At 50.4% G+C, this 20447-nt stretch overlaps 8 protein-coding genes across 8 annotated transcripts; 4 read left to right on the top strand and 4 right to left on the bottom strand.

The window, feature by feature from the left end:
- Window positions 1-30: 30 nt before the first annotated feature.
- On the top strand, window positions 31-1311 carry Aspvir_002718 (tRNA methyltransferase TRM7; the record flags this gene model as incomplete). Its single annotated transcript, XM_043274316.1, has 1 exon — window positions 31-1311. One exon carries the CDS (start codon window positions 31-33, stop codon window positions 1309-1311), a length of 1281 nt encoding a protein of 426 aa, XP_043130251.1.
- A 391-nt stretch (window positions 1312-1702) lies between these two features.
- On the bottom strand, window positions 1703-4840 carry Aspvir_002719 (sulfite reductase subunit alpha; the record flags this gene model as incomplete). Its single annotated transcript, XM_043274317.1, has 1 exon — window positions 1703-4840. One exon carries the CDS (start codon window positions 4838-4840, stop codon window positions 1703-1705), a length of 3138 nt encoding a protein of 1045 aa, XP_043130252.1.
- A 473-nt stretch (window positions 4841-5313) lies between these two features.
- Window positions 5314-6075, top strand: Aspvir_002720 (uncharacterized protein; the record flags this gene model as incomplete). Its single annotated transcript, XM_043274318.1, has 2 exons — window positions 5314-5352; window positions 5410-6075. The coding sequence occupies 2 exons, from the start codon at window positions 5314-5316 to the stop codon at window positions 6073-6075; spliced, it is 705 nt and encodes a 234-aa protein (XP_043130253.1).
- Window positions 6076-6306: 231 nt separating this feature from the next.
- On the bottom strand, window positions 6307-6792 carry Aspvir_002721 (uncharacterized protein; the record flags this gene model as incomplete). The annotated part of the gene is made up of 1 exon (XM_043274319.1): window positions 6307-6792. The coding sequence occupies one exon, from the start codon at window positions 6790-6792 to the stop codon at window positions 6307-6309; it is 486 nt and encodes a 161-aa protein (XP_043130254.1).
- Window positions 6793-12088: 5296 nt separating this feature from the next.
- Window positions 12089-13095, bottom strand: pre9 (proteasome core particle subunit alpha 3; the record flags this gene model as incomplete). Its single annotated transcript, XM_043274320.1, has 4 exons — window positions 12089-12228; window positions 12336-12754; window positions 12820-13004; window positions 13072-13095. The coding sequence occupies 4 exons, from the start codon at window positions 13093-13095 to the stop codon at window positions 12089-12091; spliced, it is 768 nt and encodes a 255-aa protein (XP_043130255.1).
- A 362-nt stretch (window positions 13096-13457) lies between these two features.
- Aspvir_002723 (FF domain protein) lies at window positions 13458-15246 on the top strand (the record flags this gene model as incomplete). Its single annotated transcript, XM_043274321.1, has 2 exons — window positions 13458-13527; window positions 13580-15246. The coding sequence occupies 2 exons, from the start codon at window positions 13458-13460 to the stop codon at window positions 15244-15246; spliced, it is 1737 nt and encodes a 578-aa protein (XP_043130256.1).
- Window positions 15247-15639: 393 nt separating this feature from the next.
- Window positions 15640-16446, bottom strand: Aspvir_002724 (uncharacterized protein; the record flags this gene model as incomplete). Its single annotated transcript, XM_043274322.1, has 1 exon — window positions 15640-16446. The coding sequence occupies one exon, from the start codon at window positions 16444-16446 to the stop codon at window positions 15640-15642; it is 807 nt and encodes a 268-aa protein (XP_043130257.1).
- Window positions 16447-17161: 715 nt separating this feature from the next.
- On the top strand, window positions 17162-20004 carry Aspvir_002725 (putative PHD finger domain protein; the record flags this gene model as incomplete). Its single annotated transcript, XM_043274323.1, has 3 exons — window positions 17162-17168; window positions 17280-17956; window positions 18019-20004. The coding sequence occupies 3 exons, from the start codon at window positions 17162-17164 to the stop codon at window positions 20002-20004; spliced, it is 2670 nt and encodes an 889-aa protein (XP_043130258.1).
- Between the last annotated feature and the right edge of the window lie 443 nt (window positions 20005-20447).

Below are 20447 nucleotides of genomic sequence, written 5' to 3' on the forward strand. Positions count from 1 at the left end.
CTTGTGGGGGATTGTTATCAATTCGTTAAAATGGGGAAATCCTCCAAAGACAAACGTGACGCCTATTATCGCCTCGCGAAGGAACAAAACTGGCGCGCCCGTTCCGCTTTCAAACTGATTCAGATCGATGAACAATTTGATCTGTTCGAACATGAAAACCCCGAGAAAGTGACACGGGTCGTTGACCTTTGCGCCGCTCCAGGGAGTTGGAGTCAAGTCCTCAGCCGAGTCCTGATCAAGGGAGAAAGCTTTGGCCGGCGGGCGTGGATCGAGAAAAAGCGAAAAGAGCGCGAGGCTTTGAGAAGAATCGATCATGGATCGGAAAGTGAGGGTCAAGCTGAAGAAGAGGGGAACGACGAAAGCGCCCAGTTGAAGCCCAGAAGGAACGTGAAAATCGTCTCGATTGACCTTCAACCCATGGCGCCATTGGAAGGTATCACAACGCTCCAAGCCGACATCACACATCCGTCTACGATCCCTCTGCTCCTTCGTGCCCTCGACCCTGAAGCTTACGAATCAGCATCTTCCTCCACCCCTTCGGCCATCCAACAACCCCACCCTGTTGATCTCGTCATCTCTGATGGTGCACCGGACGTCACCGGCCTGCACGATCTGGACATTTACATTCAGTCACAGCTCCTCTACTCCGCATTAAACCTGGCAGTGGGCGTCTTAAGGCCAGGAGGCAAGTTCGTAGCTAAGATCTTCCGAGGCCGTGATGTCGACCTCATCTACGCACAGCTCCGCACGGTTTTCGAGAAAGTGAGTGTTGCAAAGCCGAGAAGCAGTCGCGCGAGCAGTTTAGAAGCCTTCGTGGTTTGCGAGGGCTTTATTCCTCCAGCCATTCATGACGGCTCGGTCGGAATGGAAGCATTGAAGAACCCTCTTTTTGGCGGCGCAGCAGTACCACAGCCCGTGTCTGCAGATGGCAACATTGGAGTCGAAGTACCCGACGAGGATAGTGTATCACCAAGCGAGACAATCACACTTTCGGAAGCAGCGACGGTGTCTGCACCTGATTCAAACCAACAAACTCAAATTCGCATGCTTCATCCGCAATCTTCAATCCCGTCCCTGGCAAACAAGCCCCAGCGTTTCGCCGTCGAGAACCGATGGATTCCTGCATTCATTGCCTGTGGCGATCTTTCTTCCTGGGACTCTGATGCTTCGTACTCCTTGCCCCCGGACTATGTCAACTTGGATCCTGTTCAGCCACCTACGGCACCGCCTTATCGGCGAGCATTGGAGCTACGGAAGGAAAAAGGTGGAGCTTATGGTAAGACGAAGTTAGGAGCCGTGGGACGAGCATAGGTACTTTGGAAGGACCGTGTCCATTTTATTTTTCATTGTTTATAATACTTTTTCTTGTTTCCTATATCTACATGGAAACCTGTTTGTCTTGGGGATAGAAGGTGTTGGCGTGAGCCTTGTGCTATCAGTTGAGTCTACATTGCAGGTATAGAGGAATAGAGAAGATACCCATTGGAATCCGAACGAAAGATTCACGTTTGAAATGCAATTAAAATCTATGTAAATGACATGAGTTGAAGAACTGTCATCAAAGAAATCCAAATCTATCGTTGAGTCTCATGATGGAAGCGCTAAACTGAAGTGGGACAAATGGGTCGTCACATCATGCACAATGGCAGCGGTGTGGGAAACGTAGCGGAAATCTTAACAGCTTTCTCCAAACGAAATCCATCTAGTAAACTTCAAGAACATATCTCTCCTCATCCTTGAGTTTCTCGATCTCCTTGCGAGTGTCGACCCTCTTGCGTGTGTTCTTGGCCTCGGTGGCAATGGCCTCCTCCAGCACGGCAGTCACATCAGGAACGGGCCAGGTGGGACCGCAAAGGTAGAAGGCACCCTCTTCCCGGATGTAGGCCTGGATGATTTCAGGCAGAGTCTCGCGCATACGGTCCTGGATGTAAATCTTCTCAGGCTGATCACGAGAGAAGGCACGGCCAAGAAGAGTGATGACACCGGCTTCCTGGTAGGCCTCCCATTCTTCACCATAGCAGTACTCCTCGCGCTGGTGACGGGATCCCATGTACAAGAGCACTGCACCAATCTCCTTGCCCTGTGCCTTCTCGAGGGCACGGTGTTGCACGAAGGCACGGAAGGGAGCGAGACCCGTTCCAAGACCGGCCATGATGAGGGGCTGAGTGGACTTGGGTGGCAACTTCATCACGCTGGACTTGACGCTGACAGTGATCGGAGTGCCCGGCCGAAGTCTGCTGAGGTACCGGGTGGCGAGACCAAAGCGGTCGCGGCCACGGGGATCAACCCAGTTGACAGCAACGATCATGAGAGCAACCGAGTTGGGCGTCACCTTCTGGCAGGAAGCGATGGAGTACTCGCGGCGCTTCAGGGGGCCGACGATGCGGATCAGGTCGTGGAAGTCAGGATGAGCCGAGGGGTACTCCAGCAGCACATCGGCGAAAGTGATGGTGTCAACTTCTGCACGGCGCTTGAACTCCACGGCACCTTCAGAACCACCCAGTGTGAGAAGGTCGATCTTCTCCTTCTCGTCAGTCGCGAATTCCGCGAGGGCTTCGTAGAAGCGCTTAGGCGGCCGGCCGAAGATATCGACGTTTTGGACGAGAGCCTGGTAGACGGTGCGGTTCTCAAGAACAGCTGGGTCCTCGCGGCTAGGAACACCGACAACATCGTCGGGATTGAGACCATAGAATGTGATGAACTCCGAAACTTCTTGAGGATCATTCTCGGCGTGGACACCTAGGGCTTCGCCAATATCATACTTAAGACCAGAGTCACCAAGATCGAACTCAATGTGGAAGATGTTTCGATCATAAGTGACAGGGGTCAAGCGTCTGTTCTCCTTGACGTGGACGGTGAAAGTCTTCGTGGCCGTTTCGGGGCGAAGAGCCGTCTTGGTGCCATAAGCCTCCTTGAATGCGAGACCCTTGGCTGCTGCCTGCCAATCATTGAGGAGAGGAGCTGGCTCAGCTTCATCCTTGTTGAAGGGAACGAAGCTGTTGATGGAGATATCCTTGGGAAGCTGAGGAACCTCAGTTCCCTCTTCGGAGGTCTTCCAAGCCTCAGGGATCTCGATCTGACGGAGAAGCTTGTCAAGGTCTTTAGTGACATTCTCAAGAGCCTCAGAGTTTCCGGTGATGGAAGAAAGCTTCTTAAGGCCAACGCCTTCCTGAGAGGGAAGTGCCACTCTAAGGAAGGCTGACTGGAGGATGGTGGATTCAGGAGCAGAAGCCCCGGCTACGGATGGGTCGACGATGTAGAGAGAAATTTCACGCTGAGCAATAGCCTGTCTGAAGCCCAAGGGTAATTTCTTTTCCAACTCATCATCCTTGACGCCAGGAGCGTTGATGATGACGTTGCCCTTATCCTTGATGGAGGCAGCAACGTCGATATCTCCAAGAAGCTTGATGTCTCCAACGTATGCCGCGTCTGCAGCAGTAATAGCATAAGGAGTATCGAGAATCTTGGAGCTCTTGCGAATGTCGATACGGACGGCTCCACCCTGAGTAAGGTTGTCGTGAGACTTGGAAGTTGTGACATTGCTGGCGGAATCAGCAGCAAGGGCCTCGGAAAGAACAGCAGCAGCAGATTCGCAGACAGAGCTGTCAACATCCCAGAAAGTGTACTCCTGTACGGTAGCAGGGTCGATAAGCTGAAGAGGCGCGCTTTCACCGTTGGCCTGAACAATGGGCTTCTCGGAGATGAGTTGGAAGGCAGCGGCAGTGTTTATCAGGTCCCAACGCTGAGAGCGGGGATATTTGATGTCGACGCAGGTAGGCGCATGTTCTCGACCAGAGGCAAAGGTCAGAGCCGCAAGCACATCCTCGTAAAGGGCGGAGCGGACACCTTGCTCTTGCACAGCTTGCTCATTGGTAACCTGACCAAGGACACCCACAGTCTTGGTCGATTGGGGGAGAACACGCAGGAATTCTTCCTCAACGAAAGGACGGTAAACACGCACATTGACAACACCGACGCGGGCACCATCCTTTGCCAACGAGCGAGCAACTTGCGCAGTGAGAGACGCCTCGACGGTACCGAAAGCAACCAGAACGGAAACTGGTTCGGCGTGACCGTGGTATTCGAAAAGGCCATAGTCTGTGCCAAGTTCACCGTTCAGAGACGTGAGCAACTCCAGAACCTTTCCTTGGATGTCAAGGTGACGGTTACGGGACTCATCCAAGGTCTTGCGAATGGCCTCGTATGTACGCGCAACGCCCGCCTGATCCAGAACATCAATGACACGGGTGGTCTCGCGGCCAACGCGGACACCGTCATAGATATGTACCGAGGGCAGGACGGAAGCGAGGAGGGTCGTGAGCAGCGCCATATGCTGAGCCTCATGCACCGAGGCACTTGAAACAAGACCCAGGCCAAGTTCTTCAGCGAGAGAGAGGGCGGAAGCATAATCCGAGACCAGTCCATCCTCACCGACGTAATCAACGGCGGCAACGTGTGCAGCAACAGGACTAGCGACTGAATACAACAGAGATAGCTGCTCCAGAGCCGAGCGCATGTAAGGGAGAGTGGCCGAGGAAGCAACGATACCCTGAGGGACATGGCGCTTCTTCAGATCAAAATCTTGAGAGAAGAGATAGCCGAGGGCGATGCTACCGGCACCCTGGCGGGTCTCCATAGCCTTGACGACGGTAGATTCGCCATTGGCATTGGTTTCCTGACGCGATGCCCATTCATGCAGAGCGTTGTCCAGATCGAAAGACTCAGGCGAATAGGAGAAGATCTTGTCGCTGAGGATGTAGGCGACTTGTTGGATCAACGTCTGGGCGGTGACATATGTAGGGCCTCCGAGGGCAGACAAAGATGGTGAAGAAGAGCCCATCTTGAGGTTTCCTTGTCTAGGTATCAAACACACTCAGCCGACACCTCGCAGATGACAAGAGAAAGACGAAGACGAAGGAATTACCAACCAAGCTGAGGAGGGGGGCAATGGCAATAAGAAGACGGATTTGGAGTATAGAAAATGTCCCAGGGCCTTGCCCAAAGCGGCTAGCGGAAATCACGCAATTTCTTATCGGCGTTATCGATAGAGCGGCAAACTGGGGAGAATTCTCCGTCTTCGGACCCTCCCCGCATTAGTCAGCCACCATGCACGTGTGTTAGTTCGTGGTGCCTGAGGCACAAACACCCCATCTAACTAAGTCTAGCCCTGGTTCGAACGTCATCGATTGGGAATGACATCTCTGCTAGCCATATCCCTTGTGTTTTGACACATTGCACATACAGGGCAGAGGTACTTTGAACTGTATTGTACACTTCTGATCCCAACGATACCATTGTATATATCCGGACACCATGGCGAATGTGACATTGATAGGGGCTACTGGGATGGTGGTAAGCTCTCTCCCCACCACATGCGGATCTCCTTCACTCAACGTTCAAAATTCCTAGGGCAGTCACATCCTCACTAGCCTTCTTGAAAATTCCGCTGTAGCTCGGGTGGATACAATCACTCGCCGCACTCCATCCGCTGCTGGCGCTGCACCTCAGACAAAACTCACCACCTTTGTGTCTAATGATACATCTCGCTGGGCTGGTCATCTCTCTTCTCTCACTCCAACTCCATCCATCTTCATATCCGCCTTTGGCACTACTCGTGCAGCCGCCGGTGGATTCGAGAATCAGTACAAGTTGGAGCATGGGCTGAATGTAGAGATGGCTCGCGCAGCGCGCGATGCCGGTACAAAAGTCTATGTCCTGATTTCGTCAGGCGGGGCTAGTAAGACGTCTTCTTTCGCGTATGCGCGTATGAAAGGGGAGATTGAAGAAGACGTAAAGGCCCTGGGGTTTGAGAGAACGGTGATTTTGCGCCCAGGTCTGATCTCCGGCCAACGGGTGGAGAGTCGACCAGCGGAAGCAGCATTCCGGTTCATTGCTGGCATTGCCGGGAAAGTTCATTCGGGATTGAAAGATGGGTGGGCTCAAGATGCAGATGTTATTGCTCGAGCAGCGGTCAATGCAGGCCTCAAAGCTCTGGACGGTGATGTTCCTCCTGGTAGCGAGAATGTATGGATTTTGGGCGGCAGTGACATCATCAAATACGGGGGGAAGAAATAGCCTCGGTCTGCACAAGCCTTGAAGGCATAATTTGTTTGATATATTCTCTTTATTTTCGTTGGATCATATCAGTGACCTGACAATTGCGAGAAGGTATCTGCGCTTAGATGTTCTTTGCCGTTCAGTAAGAGTATTGCTCTCGAACCATATGTGACAAGACTAAAGTGTATATTCATGCCGAGTCTGGCAGCCACGCCTTGCGCCTTGAGTTACCTCAACGTAAGACTGCACTCATTTTTTACCTCCGACGTGCACCTCTCTTCCCTTCCTCGGCGATCCTCTCCCGCTCGGTTCCTTCTCCGCATTGCGATCCGGCCCTCCTTCTTGCGGATCTCGTGCTCCACTGACATCTTTATTCGCAGCACTTACGTCCAAGGGATTGCTGACTTTGCCTCCCCGTTCACTTTCCTTCTCAGCTTGATTGATTTCGCCTTCCGGAGAAGTGGTGTTTGGATCGTAGGCCGCGTGATGGGTGGCGACTTCGTTGTCGGTACCGGTCTTTGTGCCCTCCGATCGCTGGGGATCTAGTTCTTTTCTGCTATGCAATCTTGGCTGTTCTTCGGATGTCCGCAAGCATGGAAGCGAGCGAAAAGCTCTCCTCTGTTGCACAGCAGTGACGGTCGCCTGAAAGCCCGGCCGGAATTGGACTCGGCGGGCGTTTCTGGCGGCGTTGTGGCCTAATTGACCAATTGATATGAAGCCTTTGAGCATCGTCATGATGAAAAAAAATTCAAAGTATTTATGTGACGGTCTAAGAGGATAAAGTGTAGGAATAAGGCAGTTTCTTAAAGCGGGAAGACTAGTAATGCCAATTGTAGAGGAAGACGGGTAGACTTATCACTATAACACAATTAGTCTTAAGCAGTTCATTTCCAAGCATCTCTCCTGAAGACTTGCCTTTCTAAGCCTTGGACGTATAATGATTTGAGATGTTAAAAGGAGTTGGGAAGAGATCGTGTCGAGTCGATGCTTTTTGTTCATCAATCATATTGACGTCATCCTTCTCCAAGGTATCTCTGAAACCTGCTCTGCCACGTGATGACGGTGGTACAACGACATGGAGACGCGCTGGATCAAGGGTTTTCCGTTCCAAGTATGTAACTTGCAAGCAAAGGTTGTCCTATTCTTTGGAGAGCTACATCTTCATATTCGAGCAAGCTACATGGACTAGCGCAGCAACTGTTTCTTGAGCAGTGATAGGACTAACGAAAAGGATACATTGATCAAAGTAGAAGTACAGCTGTTCAGTCACTCTTCGTCAATCTAGTCCTAGCCTGGCTAAGTAGGGAGACTAATGACTCCTTCGCGCAACTGAGAGTCTGAGGCTACGACGCACCTACGATTGGCGAGATGATGGCTCGATAACAAATTCAACCTGTTCAACCACGTCAATCTATCGGAAATATCATATGAGCAATACCAGATGCAGGCATCGATGTTATCGTAACTTTCTGGGGATTCGGTACGCTCATGCGTCTCCGCAGAGAGGACCAGGCTCCGGTATTGATTACTCTCAAGCCCACTTCAGAAAATGAGGAACCGCCGAAGACCCATTTGGGGTTGCTTGCATATCGGCCTCACTAGGCGTTATTGCGATTACTCCTCTCGAGCATAAGCTGCGCGGGGTGTCGACTAGGCCTCTTGACCGGAGTAGACAACAGCTCCCCTTCTCACGGGCCAAACGAGACAACAGTACTGATATGTCCAATCCAAGGCTGTCCAAATGGGAACGAAAGCACCTAAGTGGACACTTGCACGAGGGAACTTGCATATGCGACCTAGCATCTAGGTATTAATGTTCAATTGGCGCTGTCCTGCTTGTCGGCCAATCATGTTTTGACTAGACACTCTGAGCTCTAATTGTGCAGCCGGCACCTACCTACCTAGGGTGTTCTTTTAGCTGCATATAGCTGCCAGCGAGTGCAGAGCACTGATTGGACGCAGCCGAATGATGGCTTTTCGCATGCATTCCACCATTAGCCAATACATTTGCGTAGGTATAAGACGGCAGAAATGCACTCTTACCTTAAAATTTCGCTGATGAGAATAACAGCTTCCATTTGCTACCTGCAAAAAAATTGCTCCTTGAATGTGCAGGAGCCTCCGTCGGCATTATGATCACGGGACCGGACGAACCCGACATGATGGGAAGTACATATGTGTCGTAAAATTCAATTCTAACATTCATGGGATGTATTCACAAGGCGTCGAGAGGCTCGTACTGACCATTTGCATCACTGCCAACTGGGCTAAACCTGTCAGACTCCCGCATGAGAGAGGAACTTTGGCTGGCTGGCAAGGGCCGATGCTAGACTAGCTCAGCCTGATCCTTGCTGTTGAGATCATAGCACGCTACAGTAGAAGATGTGTAAACCATTCTTAGAAGGTGGCAAATCCGGTTATGGAGGTAGGCTTGGTCGGTCCTTCCACAGTAGCATACCGGGCTTTCCCTGCCGTCATTGAGGCTACCAAGCCAGCACTCGACGCCCGCTGAGTTGGCAACCACATCCCAGCCTGAATCCATTGCTCGAGCCCTCAACTCAGGGATCATCAAATGAAGCTGTCCGACGATCCCGCACCAGAACGGAAAACAGGCTGGAATTGATTGCATTAAAGGGCGGCCTAGGATGTTTGGGTAAGTGGAGTTCCTAAGGTGGTACCCAGGCTTTTCCGAATGAAAGGCAGATGAGACGAGTTCCTCGAGCTGTGATCCAGAGTTACGAATTGATGGTCTCGACTTTGGAGCACCCACAGTGGTCTCAAGGTACATGAATTCATATCTTCTGGGCCAGATGAAGGACGCCACGTCAGAGAGACTCTGAGCTCTAGCGCAGATGCATGGGTATGGACAGTGTGTGCACCGCACCACGGTCAATTTCTGCCATGTTCGACGGATCAAGTAATGCCCTATCACCTGTGGCGAGCAAGGCAAGCGGATGAAGCCACAGCCTGCACACGGGTGGGGGCAAATGCAGGATTACTCGTCTGCAGATGTAAGAGATCAGCTGAAAGAAACGCATCCCTGCAAGAAACGGAAGTTTATCATACCACTTTCATCACCTCAGCCTCAAGGACTAATGGCAATGGTGCAATGAATGCCAATCGATATCCTTCAGTGACGCGTCTGTTGCCACTAGGAAAGTGATATACCTGGGCTGCAACAATGAAACGGGAGGACGCGGAATCCAGAAGACATCTGCAGACTCAAGGTATGATACCCCTGCAGCGGATGGATGGAAGAACCAATGTATGGATAGTGTAGCCGGAGAATGACAGGCTGAGGGCATTGAAGGCCCTAGTCGGTAAGAAGAAAAATGAGCAAAAGAGAAACAGAGAGACGGAACAAGTACTTCATGGGCGTGTTACTTCGCAAGCCACCAAGTTTGACTTTCGTCCCGAGTTCATAGCAGAGCTTTCGAGAAGGCTTAGGATCGATTGGTTGTAAGCGAGTTTTCTTAATAAAATCCTGGGCTTGGATCGGATAGACCGGGCTAGTATGCCGAGAAATGGAAGCCTGGATCCCGCTCATTAGAATGCGAGGTGCGTCCTGGACGTAGCCAAAGTTTGATCGCAAGACGGCACCATAGTTGGCACGAGACAGCGCATTCATGCAAGTCTGACTCAAGAAGACGGAAAAGGAAGTGCATGGTTCGCAAGGACGGCTTGACATGAAATGTATTTTCCTGAACGAAGCGGGGATAATCAATCGAGTAGCCAAGGCAGTAACGGTGATCCAATCTGGACGAGCGAGTGATGTTGAATGAGGCATTTTCAAACTTTCAATTCAACCCCGAAGAAGAAAAGAGATGGCCACGACGACAAGATGCATGCATCATGAAGCAATCACTCATTGCCATTGCCCCATGGAGGGTCCATTTGAGCTTTTTTTTTGCGACCCCACTGCTTTGGCGAAGCCATCACAGCCAACCGCAACGGTGATTCGAGGTGAGTGATGCGGATGTGATGATAGTTCGCCGGATTCGATAAGCCATTGTGTGCTGAGAGAGTTCCCTGATTGACGATGGACTGGATGGACACGTACAATAGGGAACTAGCTGAACTGTAACATGGTAGATCTCACGAAACATAAATAGGACCCATCAGTCCCTCGTCTATATGGAGTTTCAATCACTGTTAGTTTCAGACCTGGCAGCATCAGAGAATCTCATAAGTGATAAAGCTTTCTTCTTGATATCAAGCGTTTCAGCTTCTTATATTGTTTTCGTTCCTCAATTGGCCATCTTGATTTGTGGCCTATCATATAGTGCATAGTGGTAGGGCCCTCGAATTGGACCAATCAAATATATCGAAAAAGCTGAAACAACGATCCCGGACGGGCAAGTGAGTTTGATCAGTACCCCAGAGTAGACTCCACTGACGGGTCTGATAGGCATGTGCTTCTACAACCAAAAGAGATTTGCATGCGGAGACTGGAGCTGGACCAGCTTTGCTCACCGCTGCAACTATGAGTACCGAACGGGCGAAACATGTGGCATGAGGCTCGTCAATATGACTGAGTATGAGACGGCAAAATGTCGGCTCTGCGACAAGATCGAAACCAAGTACCGACGGCGAAACGCCGAGTTGGAACGTCTGACCAGATGGAAACGTGAAGGAGGAACACTCGTGGCCTCTATGGACCGATCGCAAAAGCTCGTAATGGAACTGGAGAAAGAAATTTGCCAGTTGCAGAGAGAACGAGAAGACCGAAGAAAAGCACTCTCATGAAAGTAAGATGTCAGAACTCAATGGCGTCTAGGAGAGGCATTTTTGGCCTTCGTGGTGGTTCTGTTTCTTGTTTCAAGATTCCCTCTGTTGCAAAATCTTTATTTTGTCGCTTATGCTCTGGTTCATCAACTGCTATCTCAAGCAGGTGCCACTCTGACTGGTTTGACAGCATCATCGTTTCGAACCGATTCAGAAGTCGGGCAGATCCACATGATGGTTGGAGGAAATGTCTTGACAACTGCAGACTTAATGTATCTAAGTCATAGTCTTCCAATGATAAATTCATTCCCTTGAGACGTTGCAGGAAGGGGGACGTAGCGTGAAGAACCCCCAACTCATAAGCGCCTGCGTTCCCGATGAGCGGTTCACCCAGCTCCACCACTAGAAACTAGGATGGATGTAATATTACTGTGGCCATTTTACCTTGACTCGCAGTGTTAAATGTACGTCTGTCTGTCACAGACGTTCCTTGAGTATGGCTTTGTTTCCAAAGCCTGGTTCCGAATAGCAAGCTGCCAGGGGATGAGAATCGATACCCCGCAGCTTCGACGAATGTATATATATACTCACGTGAGTTACCTATAACTGGTTAGCCCTCCTTCCTTTTAAAGTGGTTCTGGTCTTTGTCGCTTAACTAGAAGCAATAAAAAACTTCATTGATCCAAGTGCCAGACAGGGTGTTCAAAGTGCATGGTCTTCCCCATGTGTTTCTCCACTGATCACTTCATCTAGTGTTGCGAACTCTCATGGTTGCTCAGCCTTCTCTCTTGGATGGTAGAGAGCCAGGACCAGATATACTTTCCTCCGTGAAATTTTGTTGAGACGACATCTTTTCAATTCGCGCATCTTTTGCATGATTGTGTCTTTGAACGATCGACACATTTTAGGGGGCCCCCTGTCATATTTGAGGGCTCTGTTGAGCAGGGGCTATTCAGAATGGATTAATCAAGCGCTCAGATTAGACAAGTCGAAGGGAGACTACGTGGACCATTCCGTCCGGTCATCGTCCATAACGGGCTGCATCAGATTGCGAGAATTCATGCGAGGGGAAGCGTTGGAGTTATAACAATTGTTTATTGAATCCCAGGGGTTTGCTTGCCACGTCACCACCGAAAGATGTAAGTGCAATCTCAACCTACGTGTTCCCAGGATCTCTCACCAGCATTTGCAACATCCTCTGTAAATGTTATGGCTACCAGGCTCAAATATGTCATTTTTGGGAATTTGAAATCTCAGAACCTAATTTGTATGACGAAATTACCGACAGGGAGCATTGTCTCGTAAGTTATTTGATATCACCAGCCTCGGGTTCATCGTCGACCTTGGCCAGACCATGTTCCTTCAGTAAAGCATTGATCTCGTCCGCATTCCACAGATGGTGGTAGATCTTCCCTTCCTTGGTCTTTCCCACCGTCGCGAATTCGACTGGGTAGGTAAGGACATCAGTCAGCCAACGATGCGGGAATAGATTAAGCATATTTGAAGTGATATGTCATGAACTGAACATGATAAAATCATTGAGGATCACTTACTCTTCTCACTGCTCAGCTTTGTCGAGTCCATTGTCTTGCTTAAGACCTTGACGGCCATGGCACACGCTTCCTTCAGGTCGCAGTCCTCCTTGTAATCTTGCTTGAGCAGACTTTGGGCGCTCGCGTTATTTGCTCCCACACTAGTGGCCTTCCAACCACCATAGTTCCCGCTGGGGTTGCTCTGGTACAGTTGGAATTCTCTCAGAGGATCGTAACCTGCGTAGATGAACGAGACACCGAACGGACGGAGACCACCGTGCTGGGTGTATCCTTGTTTCAGGTCACACAATCGACGAACAAGTTGCTCGCAGGGAATTTCTTCGCCGTAAGTGAGGAGGTAGCGTTGAGCGGCTTGTCGGGCATAGTTGATGAGAATATTGGCGTCAGCAGTCATACCGGCAACTGCGCAGATCATGTTACTAGTAATGAATGAGTACCGGAGTAAAGAAGACGAGAAACATTCTCTCCGTTAGGAATTGCGTACTCGTTCAGTGTGTAGAGCTTCTCCGCAGATGTGTCCTGCTCTAGCAGCTTGCTGGTCACCTTTTTCTCTGCAGCAAGGACGATTCCATCCTTCGCCAAGATCCCTAGAGCTGTACCAGCATGTGAAATAGCTTCGAGCGCATACTCCACTTGATAAAGTCGACCTTCGGGGGAGAAGATGGTTGTCTACATTGGGCATCACTGGGTTAGCTGGAGCAAGTCACGGAATGACGGAATGACGGAATGGTCGCACCCTGGAATCATATCTCCGTGACATTTTGCAGTATGTCTAGAGGCTATGGAAATGAGAGAAGATCAGAATATAGTTGAAGTAGATAGGGCGGGAGAGTGCTGTAGGGAAGGTATGGAGCTGTGATGTACCAAAGCTATGTGAGCGGGCAAGGTGAGCTCCAAGTGACCAGGCAACTCGCCCTGGCGCGTCCTGCTGGTCCGCTGCCAAGCTCGGACCACTTCTAGATCTCCCGGCGCAGACGAAGCTCGATTGACTGGCAAAACCATTTCAGATCTCTTATGAAATTTTACAATTAGCACTTTCCACGCCTTACGGCATGTCTTTTTGATACCAGCAATTGACGATCTCCTAATAGTTCTATCGTGGCACAGACAGTAGGGGTCAGAATGCTCAAATCTACCTACAATCCCCCTCCTCCATTACCGCCGGGGTGGACAGAACATAGAGCTCCTTCAGGTTGGTTTCTTTATTGCATTATTTCGAGCTCAAGTCACTGACTACAAGATAGGACATCTCTATTACTACAACGAGGCGACGAAGCAATCTACATACACAAGACCGCAGCCGCTTCCTGTTCAGTCGCAACCCGCCCCACCAGCCCAGGTTCCCTTTGTTACCCCAGACACTCTTCCTCCTTTCTCTTCCACTCCGTATGCGCCCGAAGGATATGGCTTGGGCGACCAGACCCGTGGGTTTCCTCACCATGGCCATTCTAGGGGTGGATTTCGAGGTGCAAAAGGGTTCCGCGACCGTAACAATCGAGGGCCCGAGGATAGGCCGAAATCGAAACACGCTATACCTGGGTGCGAGCCGTGGGTGCTGGTGAAGACGAGACTGGGGAGAAGATTTGTTCACAACCCTGAAACGAACGAAAGTTTCTGGAAATTTCCTCCCGCGGTAATGAAAGGAGTGGTGGAGTTTGATCGTTTGGAAAAAGAGACGAGGGAACGGAAGGCTCGTTCCGAAGAAGCTGAGGAATCCGGAGAAAAGGGGAAGGAGATATTGGACGAAGCTCGCCCTTCCGAGGAACCTGGTAGCGTAGGGGATCCCGGTACAACCGCACATGCGATGGAAGACAGCGATGAGTACGAAGAAGTTGAAGTGACTGATAGCGAGGACGAGGATGATCAACCCTCTAAACGGCCGAAGACCGAAGATACCAACGACCAACAGCAACCTTTAGAATTCACCGAGGAAGATATCGAGTATCAACTCGCAGCAATGGGGGAAGAATACGGCTTGGATCCGGGAGAATACGGTGAACCTGGTCACGAAGGCTGGGAGGAGGGTGCAGAAGGGCTGCCACTTACTGAGGAAGATGCTGCAGCGCTTTTCCGTGACCTTCTCGATGACTATCACATAAATCCCTATTCTACATGGGAGAAGATTATCGAAGAAGGCCGCATAATAGAGGACAGCCGCTATACTGTTTTGCCAAACATGAAGGCACGCCGAGAGGCCTGGTCTAGTTGGAGTCGTGATCGTATACAGCAGCTGAAAGAACAGAAAGAGAAGCAGGAAAGGAAGGATCCCAGGATCCGGTATCTCGCCTTTCTCCAGGAGCACGCTACTCCCAAGCTCTATTGGCCTGAATTCAAACGCAGGTACAGGAAAGAGCCCGAGATGAAGGATTCACAGCTATCGGACAAAGAACGTGAGAAACTTTATCGAGATTTGATCTCGCGATTGAAGCTACCTGAAAGCACCCGAAAATCTGATTTCTCGGCCTTGCTGAAATCAGTACCATTACAAGAGCTCAACCGATCATCGAATCGAGAAGCTCTTCCTTCATCAATTATCACCGACCTGAGATATATCTCATTGCCGCCTAAAGTGCGCGACCCATTACTTGAGGCCTATATCTCTACTTTGCCACCGCCGCCAGAGCAAGACATGACTGCAGATCAGCTTGAGGCATTAAACAAGAATAGACTGGAGCGCGAGAAGCGCGAAAGGGCTCTAGCAGAACGCGAGAAACGAGTTCAGGAGGATAAAAGAAAGCAACAAAGCGACCTTGTCCGCGGGAGGCACCTCCTTAGAGAAGGTGAGGCGGAGATCGAGGAAGCTATGAGAGTTAGCAAGGAAGGCATTAGGAGCTACCTGGAAGCTGAAAACCAAGACTCGGAGCAAGTACCACAGGAGAAAAGCCCTGAAGCTTCTCGACATGAGAAGTGAGAAGTGCCTCAGAGATGATCTACTCGGTGTATAAATATGATCAATTTCAATTGTCCATGAAGACTCATCAGATAGATACTAGTTCCCAATCTGGCCGATTTCTTCATTCTTCGACACAGCCGTGGAAGACGTGGCTGAAGCCTCAACTCAACAAGTGACAGGAATATCTCCCGTCTGAGTTGCTTGCATTATTACCTGTAGAGACAGTAAAAACAACATTTTTAAAGCCGCCCATCGACAGAGATGGCACAGAGGAAAGGATCATAAGACATTGTAGAGTATCCATATAGCTCATGACTCGATGTATGGGGTATCAATGTAAATGTGAAGAGTTCAGACCTCCCTTTATGAAATGGCGCCGTTCCCAAAACCACTGCTGATCTTAATTTTTCATTACCTAAATCTCCAGTTGTCCCAGTCATCGTCATCCACATCATCGTCGTCATCGTCATCGTTTTCTTCTTCGTCACTTTGTTTAGTCCCATCAATCTGCTGTTCCCCTGGTGGTTTCCCGGACGAGGATCCTTCTGTCTGAGGCATCTCTGAAGCTTCCTTGGCTCGTTTATGTCTCAGTTCTTCCCTCTTATGCTTCAAGCGCCTGATCCGTTCTTCAAGCTGCTCCATTTCATCGAATTCATCCTCCAAGAACCGAGCCGCGTCTTCTCGTTCCCCTTCGATCTCAGCTTCACGTGCTTGTATTGACGTTCCTTTTTCTGCCTCCTGCTGGGCAGCCAGTTGCTCGGCCGAGATTGGTGCGGCCGATATCGTCGCTGCTGCAGCAACTGCAGCAGGTGCCTGGGGCACACGAGTTGGCGCCACCACATCACGTTCAAATGCTGCCCATTCGTCCTCATCGATAGCTTGAGGTGTATTCGATTCGAGCAACGGCTTAGACTGTGCCTGGGCCTGCTCTTGGGAGGCTTTCGAGTCCGGCGGAAGTTCTAGGCCAGCAGTTTCTTCTTCTAGTTGTTCCACATCCTCCACTTCATCGATCGCCTGCGCGCTTGGTGGTTGCAAAGTATGTACTGTCGGCGATTGGGAATCTGCACTTTTTTCACCAGGCCTCATCTTCTTTCGCGTCAAGTCATCCGTGATATCGACCTTCCGCTTCTTGGTAACTCGATTACCGGTACTTCCTGCTTGTGGTGCGCCATTGCGAGCAGCAAGCTCACTTCGAAGTAACGAGCGAACATCTGCCATCCCAGTAGATGGACTAACAGGTTAAATGTGAGTACAATAAATTTCCCGAGAGTGCTTCAGTCAGATCAATAAAGTTTTGTGAAAAGGCGTGGTTGTCAAGATGCGGGGGTCTGGAGAAGCTTCAAGGACATCAAAACTACTTTACGCGACAGAAGGCGACTGGCGTCTGCCAAGACCTCTCCCCACCGAGCCTCGGTCACGTGCCTGATTACTCACTACAAGTAGCACGACATCTCCTCTCCTTCATTCCTTCCCTCAACCCACTCTCTCATCGCATTTTCATCCTTTGCCGTTTACTCAACGCCGAATTTTATACGAACTACTGTCGCGACCAGCAATATCTTTGATTGCCATCATCAAACCCACTGTTTCCAAGGGGACCCCCCGTGCAGGACGATACTCACGCGACTCCTCACGCTAGGACTCGGCGCGACAAAAGCCTCCAAAGGCCCACACCCAGCTTGCTGGTACACTGGGTTCGCACGCGTTCTTCGGTAAATAAAGCAGAGACAGTCTTTTGAAGGATCAAGGAATACCTGTGTGGGCTAGGCAACAGTGCCACTGTCCAGTCTTTTCCCCTGCGTATTACTTTAGCCCCTCGGATACCGTAGAAAGCCAGCTGTTGGGTGAGCTGCACAACTTGTCTTTGGAATAACACCTACCCTGCCACGTGCTGTAGATATTCAGAGATCCTTTGCCATATCACATGCCCATCATGACTGGTAAGCCTATAGTACATCTTTTGTGCGCGCGGCGTCACCTCAACTGAAGTTGTGGCGACTGGATGCGAACCCCGAACCGTGACTGAATAGCTCGCTAACTGCTGAGATCAGAAGAACCGCGACGCTCTGGACGCTCTACGAAAGGCCAACACAAAAACCTGGATATGGTAACCGAGACACCTGCGAAGAAATCGAAAGCGAAAGCTCAATCGAAGGATAAACTTGAGAAGCTCCCGAAAACCTCCGTCGAGCCGACGCCTGCCGTCAGCGAAGAAGAAGAAATCATTCGGTGTATATGCGGAGAATATGAAGAAGAGGAAGACATTGAACGAGATATGATCTGCTGTGACCAGTGCTCCGCCTGGCAACACAATGACTGCATGGGCCTCACATTTGCGAAAGGCGAGGTGCCTGACGAATACTTCTGTGAACTATGCCGACCTGAGAATCATAAAGTTCTCTTGGACAAGATCGCGCGTGGTGAGAAGCCTTGGGAGGAAGCAGCCGAGAAGAGACGCCAGCAGGCAGAAGAAAAGAAGGCCGCACGTCGCAGGAAAGGCAGGAAAGGTGGTAGAAAGGGCAGGCCAAGCGAGCCCAAACCGGATACAGGCACCCCAACCCGCAGTAAAGCGGCGTCTGCCACGCCCGCTCCGACTCCTGTTCCACTGGCCCCTCCGCCCGTTGTGACCCCCGTCCCCGAGAAGAACGGTGACATTCCAGATGCCCGCCCAGCGAGCACCCAGAAGAGGAAATTTGAGGTACATCAAGAGGCTGCGGCCTCCGAGACGGTAAGATTTGACTATTACTGCTTTTCCTACCGAAAATAGTGACGGTTGCTAATGTCTACCAGCAGGGACCAAAACCCAAGCAAATAAAGATGACTTCACCAGCTGCTTCAGTGACTCCTCTCAACGACAAGCCTGTTCCGTTTAAGGAAGATTCGAATGCTCCTCCGTCGCGCCAAAGCTCCGTTTCTGAAAAGTCTGCGACGCAGGAATCGGGTACTTTGGACGATATCTCAAACCCAGCAAGAAGAAGTGCTGCCAGTGCTCTAGTCAAGTTATTTGTAGATCAAATTTCTGATGCACAGAAGCAAGGGTCTTTCAAATTACCCGAGGGAAGATCGGCGAAAGAGATAGCGCAGCAGCTCGGTTTTTCAATCGAGAAGGCTATGTATCAGAATATTTGCGGAGGATCTGGAGAACCCACTGAACCATATAAATTACAACTGCGGACGATCTTGTTCAACGTAAAGAAGAATCCTTCTCTACGGGATCGCCTGCTCGTAGGTAGTTTGCTTCCAGATGCGCTCTCTAAGATGAGCAGTCAGGATATGGCAAGTGAGGAGCTTCAGCAGAAGGATGCCGAAATCAAGCGCGAGGCCGAGAGGCAGCACATCATCGTGGAGGAGCAAGGTCCACGAATAAGGCGAACTCATAAAGGAGAAGAGTTCATTGAAGATGAGAATCAAACCGTCGCCAGCGAGCCAGTGTTTTCGGTTGCGCCGACCCGCCGAAGCGTGGCTGAAGTTGACGCAAGCCCTTCAGACCGAAGTCCAGCGAGTCCCCAGGCTCATCAGCAGCCGGATGACAGTGCGCCAAGGGCTGCCAAACCGATACCTATCGACACTAAAGTGACGGACACCAAGGCCCGAGAGGGGCCTACATTGCATTCTCCTGGCGCCGCTGATCATGACCAAGTCTTTCCAGAGGTCTCAACTCACATACGTGAAATGTTGCCGACTGGCAAGGCCCAGGCTGATGCAGAGATTGACAAGTTATTGAAAGACGTCGAACCCGAATCGCCTCCCTATTCCCCGAAAGATTTTAGCGACGAGGGAATTATCTGGCGTGGGAAGGTTGTCATGAACCCGGTGGCTGATTTCTCATCTTCAGCGAAACATGTTGGAGGAGCTGAACTAAGTGACAGGATACCGTGGAGTCAGCTTGCACCGTCGACCTTGGTGGTCGATGGGCGAATCGACATTCAGCTGGCGAGCAATTATCTCTGTGGTTTGCGTTTCAGTTCCTCGACAGACGTTTCAGTCATCTCCATCGGTCGCCCAGAATCCCCCAAAGATCAAAAAGGGTTCGACAAGCTCTTCAACTATTTCCAAGACCGGAAGCGATATGGGGTTATCGGAAAACATCCGTTTCCAGCCGTCAAAGATACCTACGTAATTCCCATCGAGGCTGGATCGACCAAGAAGCCCGAATTTATCGAGCTTTTGGAAAACAATACACTTGAAGGCCCTACTCCGGAGCGAGTACTATTGGTGGTCTTCGCAGTCAAAACAGGCGAATCGAATCCTCCTTCAGTACAGTCATCGTCACACCATCCAAGTCAGGAGCCTGCGTCTTTCGCAAGTCCTGTCACCGTCGCAGCGACACCCCAGCAACACCAGTTTCTGACACCTGGACCGAGGCAGATGTCGCAAATGTCTCCCACTCCGCCATCCGCTATTTCAGGCACAATGCCAGCCCACAATTCCTATGCTTCCCAGCCTCCACAATCGCTGCAATCGCAGCAGCCGCAGTCGCAGGTGGAGCCAACTCAATCGGCTTCTCAGTCCCAGGGGTATCAACCTCCAGAGCCACATAGTCAGATGCCTGTCACCGGTATGGCAGCCGCAGTGCAGGTGCTTGGTGCTCAGGCAACTGCTCCTGCAATTCAGCAACTCCTGCAGCAGGCTCCGAATGCTGATGTTTCCCAACTGAGTGTTGTCCGTGACATTATCCTACGACAGCCAGAGGCGGCTTCAAATTACGAGATGTTAATGCAGGCGCTATATCAAGCTACCACGAATGGACATGGTCCACTGCAAAACGCCAGCTAGATTCAGGCCATTATATACCAGATGTTGGTCTTTCGTTTTAATGTCTTTGTGTGAATATGCTGCTCTTTTTGGCGGGTTGAGGGTAAAAGTTACTGGATGGTGAAGAATATCCTAAGGTTGCATTCGGATTTGCCTTTTTGCCTCTTGTGGATGGATTATGCAATTTGATATCCTCGGGATCTCTTTTGTTTTACATGGAGTTCATTGCAGTTTTGTGTTTCAGCTCTAGTTTCAAACCTAGTCTCAAACAATCATTAATTTTCTTTCGGTGTTATCAATTCCAATTTTCTTCCAGAGCTAGTCTTGGGACTTGGGATCCCGGGACGTCCTTGATAAAGACATGAGATAGTGTTCTAGTGGTATTTACGTCAATATAAAGGAGTTACTACATTCACACTGACATTTAATTTGTCCGCAAATCATACCCCTGCTATGCGGGCCAG

This window comes from Aspergillus viridinutans (genome assembly GCF_018404265.1).
Source record: "Aspergillus viridinutans IFM 47045 DNA, scaffold_12, whole genome shotgun sequence".
In the NCBI taxonomy this organism is placed as follows: domain Eukaryota; kingdom Fungi; phylum Ascomycota; class Eurotiomycetes; order Eurotiales; family Aspergillaceae; genus Aspergillus; species Aspergillus viridinutans.